The sequence below is a fragment of the Canis lupus genome, chromosome 6 (genome assembly GCF_011100685.1).
Source record: "Canis lupus familiaris isolate Mischka breed German Shepherd chromosome 6, alternate assembly UU_Cfam_GSD_1.0, whole genome shotgun sequence".
Classification (NCBI taxonomy): Eukaryota; Metazoa; Chordata; class Mammalia; order Carnivora; family Canidae; genus Canis; species Canis lupus.
In genome coordinates, this window is record NC_049227.1 from 8,782,419 (window position 1) to 8,795,468 (window position 13,050).

Below are 13,050 nucleotides of genomic sequence, written 5' to 3' on the forward strand. Positions count from 1 at the left end.
GGCTCTGATGAGTGAGGGGTGCCTGGATACACACTGGATCCGTCCACGAGGCCCGTGGTCGTCTGTGCTGAGACAGAGACGGTGGTCGACAGCTGGCCCGGACCTGAAGGGGACGCGGAGCTTCCGTCACCCACCGTATAGGAGGTTTCTGAAGTAACGGTCGTTTCGGTCAAAGCAGACACAGTTGTGAAGACGGAGGGCAATGCCGAAAGGGCGGTAGTGCTGTGTCCAGTGGTCAGGGTGGTGGTGGAAGAGTCTTCCTGGCTCGAGGGACTTGGAGAGCCTGTAGTATAGGAAGCCACTGTGTATTCCGATGACTCTGAGACGATCGTGGAGAAAGTAGACTCCGTAGCACTGGGTGAGGCTGACGGTCCCGAACCCGGGGAAGTGGCTAAAGACTCGGTGGGACTTGACGTAGACATGGGACTTGCATCACCCTTGGTAAAAGTGGTTGCCGATGAGTCCGGAGGTGGAGGAGAATCAGAGATGGTGCCGTGGTCCGTGGATTCCTGGGGGACACCAGTAGCAGTCGGTCCTGAGACAGCCGGGCTGGTAGACAGGTCTCCTGGCCTCGATGGGACAGGTGGAACGGCCGGCGTCTGTGGTATGGGAAACGTGGGTTGACGCCGTGGGCTCAGATGAAGCTGGCACAGTGGGGATGATGGTTGTCTCGCCTGTGGGAGTGGAGCCGGCTTGCCCAGTGACCACAGTGTGGGTAGAGAGCTCACTGGGGCTCGATGTGGAGGTGGGAATCGCACTATCTGTGCTGCTGGGAGGCAGTAGTGGAAAAGGATGGTGTGGACAACTCTGAGGGGCGCAGTGGCGGTGTAGATCGTGGACCCTGCAGCAAGAGATGTGGTTGTGTGTCCGCCATCAGCATGGGTAGTAAAAGGGCCAGCAGTCGTTGGTGTGGAAGCAGAAACTGCATCCTCTCCGCTGGTGGTGCTGTGTGAGATACCCGTTGGCTCTGATGAGTGAGGGGTGCCTGGATACACAGTGGATCCGTCCACGAGGCCCGTGGTCGTCTGTGCTGAGACAGAGACGGTGGTCGACAGGCTGGCCCGGAACCTGAAGGGGACGCGGAGCTTCCGTCACCCACCGTATAGGAGGTTTCTGAAGTAACGGTCGTTTCCGGTCAAAGCAGACACAGTTGTGAAGACGGAGGGCAACTGCCGAAAGGGCGGTAGTGCTGTGTCCAGTGGTCAGGGTGGTGGTGGAAGAGTCTTCCTGGCTCGAGGGACTTGGAGAGCCTGTAGTATAGGAAGCCACTGTGTATTCCGATGACTCTGAGACGATCGTGGAGAAAGTAGACTCCGTAGCACTGGGTGAGGCTGACGGTCCCGAACCCGGGGAAGTGGCTAAAGACTCGGTGGGACTTGACGTAGACATGGGACTTGCATCACCCTTGGTAAAAGTGGTTGCCGATGAGTCCGGAGGTTGAGGAGAATCAGAGATGGTGCCGTGGTCCGTGGATTCCTGGGGGACACCAGTAGCAGTCGGTCCTGAGACAGCCGGGCTGGTAGACAGGTCTCCTGGCCCTCGATGGGACGGTGGAACGGCCGGCGTCTGTGGTATGGGAAACGTGGGTTGACGCCGTGGGCTCAGATGAAGCTGGCACAGTGGGGATGATGGTTGTCTCGCCTGTGGGAGTGGAGCCGGCTTGCCCAGTGACCACAGTGGGGGTAGAGAGCTCACTGGGGCTCGATGTGGAGGTGGGAATCTCACTATCTGTGCTGTGGGAGGCAGTAGTGGAAAAGGATGGTGTGGACAACTCTGAGGGGCGCAGTGGCGGTGTAGATCGTGGACCCTGCAGCAAGAGATGTGGTTGTGTGTCCGCCATCAGCATGGGTAGTAAAAGGGCCAGCAGTCGTTGGTGTGGAAGCAGAAACTGCATCCTCTCCGCTGGTGGTGCTGTGTGAGATACCCGTTGGCTCTGATGAGTGAGGGGTGCCTGGATACACACTGGATCCGTCCACGAGGCCCGTGGTCGTCTGTGCTGAGACAGAGACGGTGGTCGACAGCTGGCCCGGACCTGAAGGGGACACGGAGCTTCCGTCACCCACCGTATAGGAGGTTTCTGAAGTAACGGTCGTTTCCGGTCAAAGCAGACACAGTTGTGAAGACGGAGGGCAATGCCGAAAGGGCGGTAGTGCTGTGTCCAGTGGTCAGGGTGGTGGTGGAAGAGTCTTCCTGGCTCGAGGGACTTGGAGAGCCTGTAGTATAGGAAGCCACTGTGTATTCCGATGACTCTGAGACGATCGTGGAGAAAGTAGACTCCGTAGCACTGGGTGAGGCTGACGGTCCCGAACCCGGGGAAGTGGCTAAAGACTCGGTGGGACTTGACGTAGACATAGGACTTGCATCACCCTTGGTAAAAGTGGTTGCCGATGAGTCCGGAGGTGGAGGAGAATCAGAGATGGTGCCGTGGTCCGTGGATTCCTGGGGGACACCAGTAGCAGTCGGTCCTGAGACAGCCGGGCTGGTAGACAGGTCTCCTGGCCCCGATGGGACGGTGGAACGGCCGGCGTCTGTGGTATGGGAAACGTGGGTTGACGCCGTGGGCTCAGATGAAGCTGGCACAGTGGGGATGATGGTTGTCTCGCCTGTGGGAGTGGAGCCGGCTTGCCCAGTGACCACAGTGGGGGTAGAGAGCTCACTGGGGCTCGATGTGGAGGTGGGAATCGCACTATCTGTGCTGCGGGAGGCAGTAGTGGAAAAGGATGGTGTGGACAACTCTGAGGGGGCAGTGGCGGTGTAGATCGTGGACCCTGCAGCAAGAGATGTGGTTGTGTGTCCGCCATCAGCATGGGTAGTAAAAGGGCCAGCAGTCGTTGGTGTGGAAGCAGAAACTGCATCCTCTCCGCTGGTGGTGCTGTGTGGGATACCCGTTGGCTCTGATGAGTGAGGGGTGCCTGGATACACAGTGGATCCGTCCACGAGGCCCGTGGTCGTCTGTGCTGAGACAGAGACGGTGGTCGACGGCTGGCCCGAACCTGAAGGGGACGCGGAGCTTCCGTCACCCACCGTATAGGAGGTTTCTGAAGTAACGGTCGTTCCGGTCAAAGCAGACACAGTTGTGAAGACGGAGGGCAACGCCGAAAGGGCGGTAGTGCTGTGTCCAGTGGTCAGGGTGGTGGTGGAAGAGTCTTCCTGGCTTGAGGGACTTGGAGAGCCTGTAGTATAGGAAGCCACTGTGTATTCCGATGACTCTGAGACGATCGTGGAGAAAGTAGACTCCGTAGCACTGGGTGAGGCTGACGGTCCCGAACCCGGGGAAGTGGCTAAAGACTCGGTGGGACTTGACGTAGACATGGGACTTGCATCACCCTTGGTAAAAGTGGTTGCCGATGAGTCCGGAGGTGGAGGAGAATCAGAGATGGTGCCGTGGTCCGTGGATTCCTGGGGGACACCAGTAGCAGTCGGTCCTGAGACAGCCGGGCTGGTAGACAGGTCTCCTGGCCTCGATCGGACGGTGGAATGGCCGGCGTCTGTGGTATGGGAAACGTGGGTTGACGCCGTGGGCTCAGATGAAGCTGGCACAGTGGGGATGATGGTTGTCTCGCCTGTGGGAGTGGAGCCGGCTTGCTCCTCATATTCTGTGATTTCCAGACCACTTGGTTACCTTGAGTCATCAGGCTGCTACTTAGATTGACAAGTCTCTCTTCCCCATCTCTTACATGTGAGAACCCCTACTCTATCCTAGCATTTCACACAGACCCAGGAGGAATAGGAGAGCTAAGGCATGTTACTATGGATAATTCACCCCCTGTCCATTCTCTCCAGACACACTTACTCAAGGGCTAGCCATATGACCACCTCTACTTGGACACTCTCTGGCCCAAGTGAGCTCCTCCTACTCCTTGGCCCCATAGCCTACTCAATAGACCACAGTTGTCTAAGAGAAAGAGTGCTGGGAATTCATCTTGCAACTGGAGGTCTCATTATGTCATCTCTTTGCCACTTAGAACATGCAATTACATGTGTAAGACTCTGTTCACCTGTATAGGATGGGACTATAATCCTGGCTCCTCTTTCCTGCCTATGAGATGAATAAGATCAAATATGAAAAGAATCTTTGTGATAATAGTGCCGTAAAGTAGGGAGTATTAGGAATTCTACAGGATGGTATGAGGGGACTTGTTTAAAAGGGCAGAGCATGCAGCTTTCCGTGTCTCCTGTCAGTACCTCACTCCACCCCAAGATGCCTTAGAGCTGCGACTTTCTCACCTCTCATGAGGATGGATCTGGCAGAAAGGACCTATGGTGGCCTCTGCCATTCCAGACACCCCATTTTCACAAGGTCCTGACAGTCACAGGGAGAGGCCAGAAGCTGGACAAGAACTGGAAGCCAGGGTAAGCAGGGAGTGGACAATTAGTCAAGACAGGTCATTCACATCAACAGCTCTAGATCCTTGGTTTTGAAGACCACCATCAGAATATTTAGGAAACAGCACTAGCAATCCACTGATCCATGATTTCAGGTCAAAACTATAATAATGTCTAAGACTTTTGGAATTCTACATTAATGAGAAACATTGAAAAGATTTCTTGGCTGTTTTTTTTAAGTCAGTAGATACGTTTATTTTGCCCAATCCTCTTGCCTGTGAGTTAGATTTTGTCTAATTTGGCAAAGTGGGAGTAGAGGATGTAAGCTGGAGAGGCTACCAAGGTGGGGGGCATCCCTGAATCATGGGTATGAAGAGGATCAGAAAGAGGCAGCACTCAGGGGCTTTGGACAATACAAAACAAAGCATAGCAGGGCTCAGAGTAACCTAAGCCTGGCTCTAGGACCTCAGAGCTGCCTTCTCTTTCCTATCATCCTTCCTTGAAGGATGGGCCACTCTGCCCTCCTGGCTTCTGAAGGTGCTTTCTGACTCACCCCTCTGAAGCCTCCTTTGATTTCACCCAGAGGTGACCACAGTCCTCAGCCTCCCTACCTTCGTGTGCCCATGGGAAAACCACTACTCAGCTCTGCCCCACCCTTGTCCTTGTAACTGCTGAGACTGTGCTAGGCCCTGGGGATGGCCGACCACTCAGCCCTCTGACCTTGATGGGGCTCCTGCCCATTCCTTTGCCAGTGCAAGGTAGAGGTAGTCAAGGCCCACATGAAGGGAGGTGGTGGTGACCCCAGCAGGGGGGGTGTGGGGATGGAAGAAGGAAACAGCCAGAAAGTAATATCTGAACTGCCGTTTCCCTTTCTTTAAGAAGAGTTTCATGGATTTAGGCATTATAAATTTTACTGGACTTTTTAAGTTATAAACGTAGACTGTTTGTTGTGACAAGTCAAACAATGAATAGACACATAAAGGCAGTTTATGGTCGTGTCTCTAACTGAATCACAAAGAACGAATTGGGGTGGGGAGAGCTGGCATTTATTGGCCACCCATCAGCAACCCATACTAGCCTTATCACAATTGTAACTCAGCAGTTATGTAGAGAACAGCCTACACAATCCGCTGACACCCCCTCCCCCACCACCCAAAGCAGAGTCTCCATGGCTACAAAGAACACTTCTGTCCTGTTCAGCTTGACCCAGAGTAGGTTCTCAGTGAGCACTTCTGAAATAAATGAGTGAATGAATACTGAAAAGTCCACCAGACTCTTTTTCTTAATATTTTAATATTATCCTATGAGGCAGGCATTGCTGTTTCTGTCTCACACGTTAACTGCAGTTCGGAGAGTTAAATTCTCTCCAAGTTTGCCTAGCTGGTAGGCTAGAATCCAAGAGGGTAGAGAGATAAGTGAGGCAGAGGGAAGGCTAGTGAAGTAGGTGTGAGGCCCGCTTTGGACTTTGTTGAGCAGCAGTGAAGAATGTCCAGCAAAAGGCCATGATCCCAACTGTGCCTTAGAAGCAGAGAGCCCTTTAAAAGAAGGAGGAGGAGGAGGAGGAGGAAGAGGAAGAAGAGAAGGAGAAGGAGAAGGAGAAGGAGAAGGAGGAGGAGGAGGAGGAGGAGGAAGAGAAGGAGAAGGAGAAGGAGGAGGAGGAGGAGGAGGAGGAGGAGGAGGAGGAGAAGGAGAAGGAGAAGGAGAAGGAGAAGGAGAAGGAGAAAGAAGGAGAAGAAGAAGGCGGCCCTGGAGTGAAGGGGGTAGCAAGGGTAGAGGCAGGAAAACTGATGAAGCCACTTCAGGGACATGGTGTTTGGTCCACCCAGGACCCCAACAAAGGCTGGGACACTCATTGGAATGAATTCTGGACATCCTGTTGTCTTTCATCTTTATTCCTGGATTCATACCATTTACTTAACTTAGTTGCCATTCAATCTATCCTTAAAACATCCACATCCACAACTACAACTGTCTGTCAGAGCACACTGATCAGCTCCAAGTACCTGAATCCCTGTCCATCTCACTCGGCTGTCCTCCTACCTTTCTCTCATGTCTTTAGGGTTCCAAGATACCACCGCACCCCATTTATCCTTCTCCTTGGTCCTGCTACTCTTCCTGTTCACTAAGAGGGATCCCCGCGGAAAAAGCTCTGCCACAACTTCCACCTCCTGGAAGGCAATCTCTTCTGTGCTCAAGGCTTTCACTCACTCCTGGAAGGTACAAGGAAACAGTATCCTGAACAGTGCTCTGGGTGAAGAGCTTCAGATCTCTCCCAGCCCAGGATTCTGGTGGCGATGGTGTCCCCAAAGGAATTGGCAGAGCAGGTGAGGTTGTCCTTCCCAAAGTCAACCTCCAGGATCAGGGATGCTCCCCTAGGAAGCTGAGAAAAAGAAAATCATAGCCAGGGTACCTGGGTGGTTCTGTTGCTGAGCTCTGCCTTTGGCTCAGGACATGTGGTCCTGGGATCAAGTCCTGCATCGGGGTCCCCGCAGGGAGTCTGCTTCTCCCTCTGCTATGTCTCTGCCTCTGTGTGTGTGGTTTTTTTTTAAGATTTTTATTTATGTATTCATGAGAGAGACAGAGACAGAGACATAGGCAGAGAGAGAAGCAGGATCCATGCAGGTAGCCCAATAGAGGACTTGATCCCTGGACTCCGACCACGCCCTGGGCTGAAGGCAGGCGCTAAACCACTGAGCAACCCAGGCGTCCCAAATAAATAAATCTTAAAATAAAAAAGCATAGCTATTCTCCAAGGAAAGAAATCCAAATGGTCAACAGGAACAAAAATAAATAAATAAACTTCACCAGTAAACAAAAAAACTCAAAACAAAGCAAGATGCGATTTATTTTTACCTACCAAATTGCACCCCCTCTGTGATATTAAATGATAATGATAGCAGGTGTTGGTTGGGGCATTCATAGGATGCCCATGGACTTCGCTTATTACCAGATTTTCAAAGGAAATTTGAAAACACGCACCAGGGACCATCAGCAGATTCATACCATTCTTAATGATTCCATTTCTAGACACTGATTCTAAAATAAAATAACCTGATGCAGATTATTTTAAGTTTTCATACAAGAATTTTATTAGGTCATTATTTATGATGATGAAAAATGGTCTAAAAGTGTCCAAGAATAGAAGAATAAGAGACTGGTCCATAGAATGGAATATTTATCTGCCATTAAAACATACACTAACCAGGGGCACCTGTGTGACTCAGGTAAGCATCCAACTTCACCTCAGGTCAAGATCTCAGGGTCTTGAGCCCCACAACAGGCTCTGCGCTCAGTGGAGAGTCTGCTTGAGATTCTCTCCCTCCCCCTGCTCATGCACTCTTTCTCTCTCTCTAAAATAAATAAATAGGGATCCCTGGGTGGCGCAGCGGTTTAAGGATCCTGGTTTTAGCCGCTGCCCCTTAGCGCAGCTTTGGCCAGGGCGTGATCCTGAGACCCGGGATCGAAATCCCACGTCGTGGCTCCACCGGGTGCTATGGAGCCCGTTTCTCCCTCTGCCTATGTCTCTGCCTCTCTCTCTCTCTGTGTGACTATCATAAATAAATAAAAATTAAAAAATAAATAAATAAAAAATAAAATAAATAAATAAACAAATCTTTAAAAATAAATACATCTCCCTTAGAACAAATTTAAACACATATTCAGAAATAGATGAAAATGCTCACGATGTTGCTCTAAGTGGTAAGGTTAAGCAAAATTTTCTTCTTTCATTTGCCTACACTTTCTCAGTCTTCTACAACAAATATGCATTCATGTTATGATGTTTAAAACATATATGCCATAAAAATAAAAGGTTAGGTATATCCAAAACCTCAGAAAATACAGGGAAAAATCACTCATAATTAATGGTTCTCAAGCCTGGACTCCCCCCTCTTTGTGGTCAAAATGCTTAAGAAAAATGATCTACAGTTGACCCTTGAATAATATAGATTTGAATTATGCGGGTCTGCTTGCATGTGGGTTTTTTACAGGACAGCATTGTGAATGTATTTTCTCTTCTTTATGATTTTCTTAATCACACTTTGTTTTCTCTAGCTTATTGTATTGTAGGGATATGGTATATAATACACATGACACCCAAAATATGTGTCAATTGACTGTTTATGTTATCAGTAAGGCTCCCAGTCAACAGTAAGGCTATGAGTAGATATGTTTTGGGGGAGTCAAGAGTAATATGTGGACTTTTGAAGGCACAGAGGTCAGTGCCCCTAACCCCTTCTCAAGGGTCAGTCAGCTGTATTTGCCTGTGTTGCAGTCACACACTCATCACCAAAGATACCAGCTCTCATACCAAACAAGCAAAATTTGCTACTTTCCTGCCCTCTTGGTAGATTTATTGCTTCTTTACAATATGTGTGTTTAAATTTTTCTTTAAAAAAAAGATTTTATTTATTTATTCATGAGAGACACATAGAGAGAGGCAGAGACACAGACAGAGGGAGAAGCAGGGTCCATGCAGGGAGCCTGACGTGGGACTCAATCCCAGGACTCCCGGATCACACCTTGAGCCAAAGGTAGATGCTCAACCACTGAGCCACCCAGGTGTCCCTAGATTTTTCTTAAAAAGATACACATTGGAGTAAGGCAGACAGTTCACTGGACAAGTCTTTCACTTGGTGGCATTCTTGGGGAAAAGCCCTAGGAAGCAAGTCTGAAGACCACCACCATGATGTGAGACCATTTCCTCCTGCCATCTCCAAAACACATTTGTGCTTGTGGTGAACTCAGTCAGTTGGGGTCCACAGGAGCATCCCCAAAGGCTGGGGTGGTAGGAGTGGGGCCCGGGGGCACCTCCAGGATCAGCCACTGCACAACTGAAGGACATCTTGCAATTAACCTCCCTGAACTTCCATTTCTCTCTGGGAAATGCAGATCGATGATGCCTGCCCTGACCACATTGCTCACTCTAGAATATTCTACAAGAGAAGCAGTGGGAGGGCCACTGGAATGTGTCATGGCGCATACTTCCTTCTGGCCCTACTCCTTGACAGCCACCAGTCTGCAATGCCAGCTCTCCCTGGGGCCTCCCTGATGAGGAGGGGGAAGGAGCAGCCTCTGAAGCCCCACCTGCACTCCTCCACCATCGGCCCCTCTCAGAGCTCCAACTTGGATTGTCACTCTTCCTGCCTTGTTACCATGGTCCCACCTAATAAACTTAACTATAAACTGGCTTATTCATCATGCCTCATCCAGATCACCTAGCACCTGCCCAGGTGGAGCCAGGCCTCATGTGTTTGCTGAATGAGTAAGTTTATTACTTTCCATATAAAACAGCACTTCCTTTTAATTGCTCTAAATTTATGCCATGCAAGTTTCAAAGGTTGTCCCTTTGTCTATTGTGAACAAATCTGTTTTCATCTTCATCGTAGTCTTCTTGATTTTGTGCTTGAGCATTTTCTACTTCTGCATTCACCTTTCTAGACCACAGAGCTCTGACTCCTCAGGGCCCTGCCCCAGCCCCTGTAAGACAGACACTTCTATCCTGTTCCCCTGCCATTTGGAGGAGCTCCCTTCCCCCACCTTTCTTGTGAACACTTTAGAACTTCATGTACACAAAATAGGACACGGACTCCAATCCTTGTGTTGATCCACAGCATTGTCTGGTCTTTGTGACCCCTGTAGCACATGGAGAATGTAGAATTCTAGGCAGTGCCTAATTCGCATCTACCTCTGAGCCCCAGCCTGCAGGACAGCCACATCTCGAAGCTCCATGGTGACCTCAAATGCAACAGGTCTGTCAGAAGGCCTCTGTCTACCACCAGAAAAAGGCTCCTGCCCTCCCACTCACATAGGCTCTAGAACAGTCTATCCTGGTGCCACCATAGTCCATCATCAAGGGAAGTGGGGTTCCCAGCTGGAGCCATGCCAAGATAGCTCTCAGGGCAAAACAAGGTCTGCTCTGGCAGGGCAATTCACCCCTGCTCAGTCCAAAGAGGTCCTCTGGTATCTACAAGCCTCCACCTGGCCTCAACACCTTGGTCACCCAGGGGTGCTCCCTTACACACCTCCTTACCTTTGAGGCATTCTCGTGTCAGCTACCCTACATAGCTTTTCCTACCCAGGATCCTCTTGGCTTTTCCTACCTTCTCAGGTCAGCATTCCTTCTCCCTACTGTTTGCTTGCCTAAAACCTCATTAGTCCTCACAGGGAACTGGAGAACCCAGAGGATAGTGCAGATTAGAAAGAAAACTATAGATGCCAAATGAGGTCTCTGATCTGACACCTGAAACCCCCCCCCACCAAAGACCTAGAATACAAGCAGGGGGTGAGGGATGTTGCAGAGGGCCGAGGTCCTCCAGTTCAGGGATGTGGCATACATACTTTCTGTCGAATGGGGATGTCATGTTAATTTGTTGTGTGACCCCAGGTATATCACTCACCCTCTCTGAGCCTCAATCTCCTATCTGCCTACATTTGTGTACACAAACTCCCTTACAAGATCACAAGAGCCACATGAACTACCTGCTGTAAAATGAGTTTGTGAAGAGCAGAGTCCACTGTGGGTGGGAGATGGGGAGGGGGCTCTGGGTATCATCAGACCTTCTGGAGCCTTCTGGAATAGCCCTACTGCCTGATGTCTCCACTCCTGACAGCCTTCTGCACTTATTAGAGGTAGATGCTTTCTGACTCTAACATGCTTTTGGGCTCACTCATGTCAGTGTTATCTTTTTCACACAATACCAAGCACCTTAGGAATAGGGATCTCTGCTTGTACTGGTGATTATCTCCAACTCACAGCAAGGTGCACGAAGACAATGCACTTGCTGGCTATGGGGCTCTTCATCATCATCATCATAATCATCATCATCACCACCACCACGACCACCCTCCTCTCTCTCCTCCAACAGCCTGATCAGAGGGATGCCTGGAGTCGGCCTGGGGAGCAGGGATGGGTTGGACCCCTCCTAAGGCTGACCTGCCCATAGCTTCCTAGTCTCTGTATTTTAAAAAATATTTTATTTATTTATTTGAGAAAGAAAGAGAGAATGAGCCAGGGGAGGGGTAGAGGAAGAGAGAGAAGCAGACTCCCTGCTGAGCAGGGACCTGAACATGAGGCTCAATCCCAAGACCCTGGGATCATGACCTGAGCCTACGGCAGACCCTTAACCAACTGAGCCACCCAGGTGCCCCTATTCTCTGTATTTTACCTTAAGCTAATCTATAATTATATTTATATAATTATAACAATAATTAATAATTATAATAATCTATAGTTAGTATACTTTCTTACTGTCCCTAAATCCACACGGCTCATGACCGCTGCTCCCGATCCTTTCCCATCAGCCCTGCTGGGCCCTGAACATATCTAGGCAGGGGAGAAGGAAGGTATGTGAGGGCACGGTGGAAGGCTGAGGTGGCCACCTACAGACTGTGTTCATGACTGGGGTCTCAGAACTCCCTATGTGGGTTATCTCACTCCACCCTGCAGGGTACCAAAAACTCCCTTCCCCACCACTCCCTAGCCACTCCCCATACCCTACAGGGCCTTCAACTCAAGAGCTCCCTCTTCCACCTGAGGCCTTGGGCTCACTCCCCCAGAACCGCTCACCCCAGCAACTGTCCTGTCCACCCCTGCCCTCGGTTCTTCCTGGTCTCCAGGGTTGGGAGAGTGGGGATCAGAAAGTCTGTTCTGAGCGAGGGAACCCACAGAAAATCAGTTTGTAACCAGTAGCTTCCCAGAGAAATGGCCAAGACAGGTTCAACAAAGACCCCAGAGCCTGTGTCTCACACTCAGCCCTTCAACTGTTTCTAACTAGAAGGGTTTTCCCAGGTGCCCGAGTTCTCCCCATACAAGAAGTTGCTGGATGCCCCATCCTTCCCTCCTTGGCCAGGGCTGACAGGCTGCACAGTGCCTCTGTGAGGTTTGAAAAGACCTGGCCCTCCAGGCAGATGTAGCCCGCAGGATGAAGGCAGGCAGAGGTCACTATCTAGGTGAAGAAAGAGTCCCCATTCCCCCAGTGGAGTAGAGGGAGGCCAAAGGAGAAGGGTTGTGGGATGCCAGCCCACTCTCAGCTCCTGGGCCAGGGGCTTGACATAGGCCATCAACTGTACAACCACAGGCCATGCTCCTTGCCCTGTACCCACACATCTCCAAGGTAATACCCTTTGCATCCCCAAAGGCAGAATGAGGTCACAGCCCAGGGGGCAGAAAGCCCAGGTCTTTGGCAGCCTCTTCCCCTAAAAAGTGAGTTGGGGGAAAAGAATGAAGAGGCTGGCACACATTGGACCCCCAGGGAGTGCCAGCCCAGGTCCCACTCACCCTGTGTTGCTGTAGCAGGTAGCCCGAGCCAGAGACTCAGTGTCACAATCCAGATCACCAGCATCTCCCGATGGGGTACTGGCTGCAGGGTCTCCCCTCATCAGGAGGGACCAAGAAATGAGAGCTCCCAGGGAGGTATCAGCTATATAAAGGACCCTAGAGACCTTTGCCTTGGGGTGGGGGTGCGGTGATGGGACTGGGTGGATGGTATGTGGTGACCACAGAGAGTTGGCCAAAGGGCAGCCTGTCAACCCTCCCCTCTAACTTCATGAAAGCTGACCGCCCACATCTAGGGTCTCTCCAGCCAGAGTCACAGGTGGGGCAGGACAAGAGGGTGGGATCAGAGTCCTTCTCTGACAGGAAGCCAGAGACGTGAGTGTGTGACAATTAGCCAGGGGCGGGGGCCAAGAAATGCCAGGAGGGAGGGGTGACAGTCCTGGAAGGAG

At 50.9% G+C, this 13,050-nt stretch overlaps 1 protein-coding gene and 1 long non-coding RNA gene across 2 annotated transcripts in view; one reads left to right on the forward strand and one right to left on the reverse strand.

Annotated features, from left to right (window-relative positions):
* The window catches only part of LOC102151823 (mucin-12-like), a 28,825-nt gene extending 16,142 nt beyond the window's left edge, over positions 1-12,683 (reverse strand). Inside the window, exons 1-9 of the mRNA XM_038541710.1 lie at positions 12,605-12,683; positions 2,064-3,563; positions 1,619-1,773; positions 1,404-1,476; positions 1,100-1,189; positions 959-1,030; positions 729-841; positions 432-509; positions 135-222 (exon numbers count right to left, since the gene is read on the reverse strand). Of these exons, the coding sequence (XP_038397638.1) occupies positions 135-222; positions 432-509; positions 729-841; positions 959-1,030; positions 1,100-1,189; positions 1,404-1,476; positions 1,619-1,773; positions 2,064-3,563; positions 12,605-12,668 (2,233 nt within the window). The 5' untranslated portion in view covers positions 12,669-12,683. The remainder of the gene's footprint in view (positions 1-134; positions 223-431; positions 510-728; positions 842-958; positions 1,031-1,099; positions 1,190-1,403; positions 1,477-1,618; positions 1,774-2,063; positions 3,564-12,604) is intronic.
* LOC119872145 lies at positions 6,004-9,513 on the forward strand. The gene is made up of 2 exons (XR_005360564.1): positions 6,004-6,650; positions 9,217-9,513. It is a non-coding gene; the product is annotated as an uncharacterized LOC119872145 (long non-coding RNA).
* Positions 12,684-13,050: the final 367 nt, after the last annotated feature.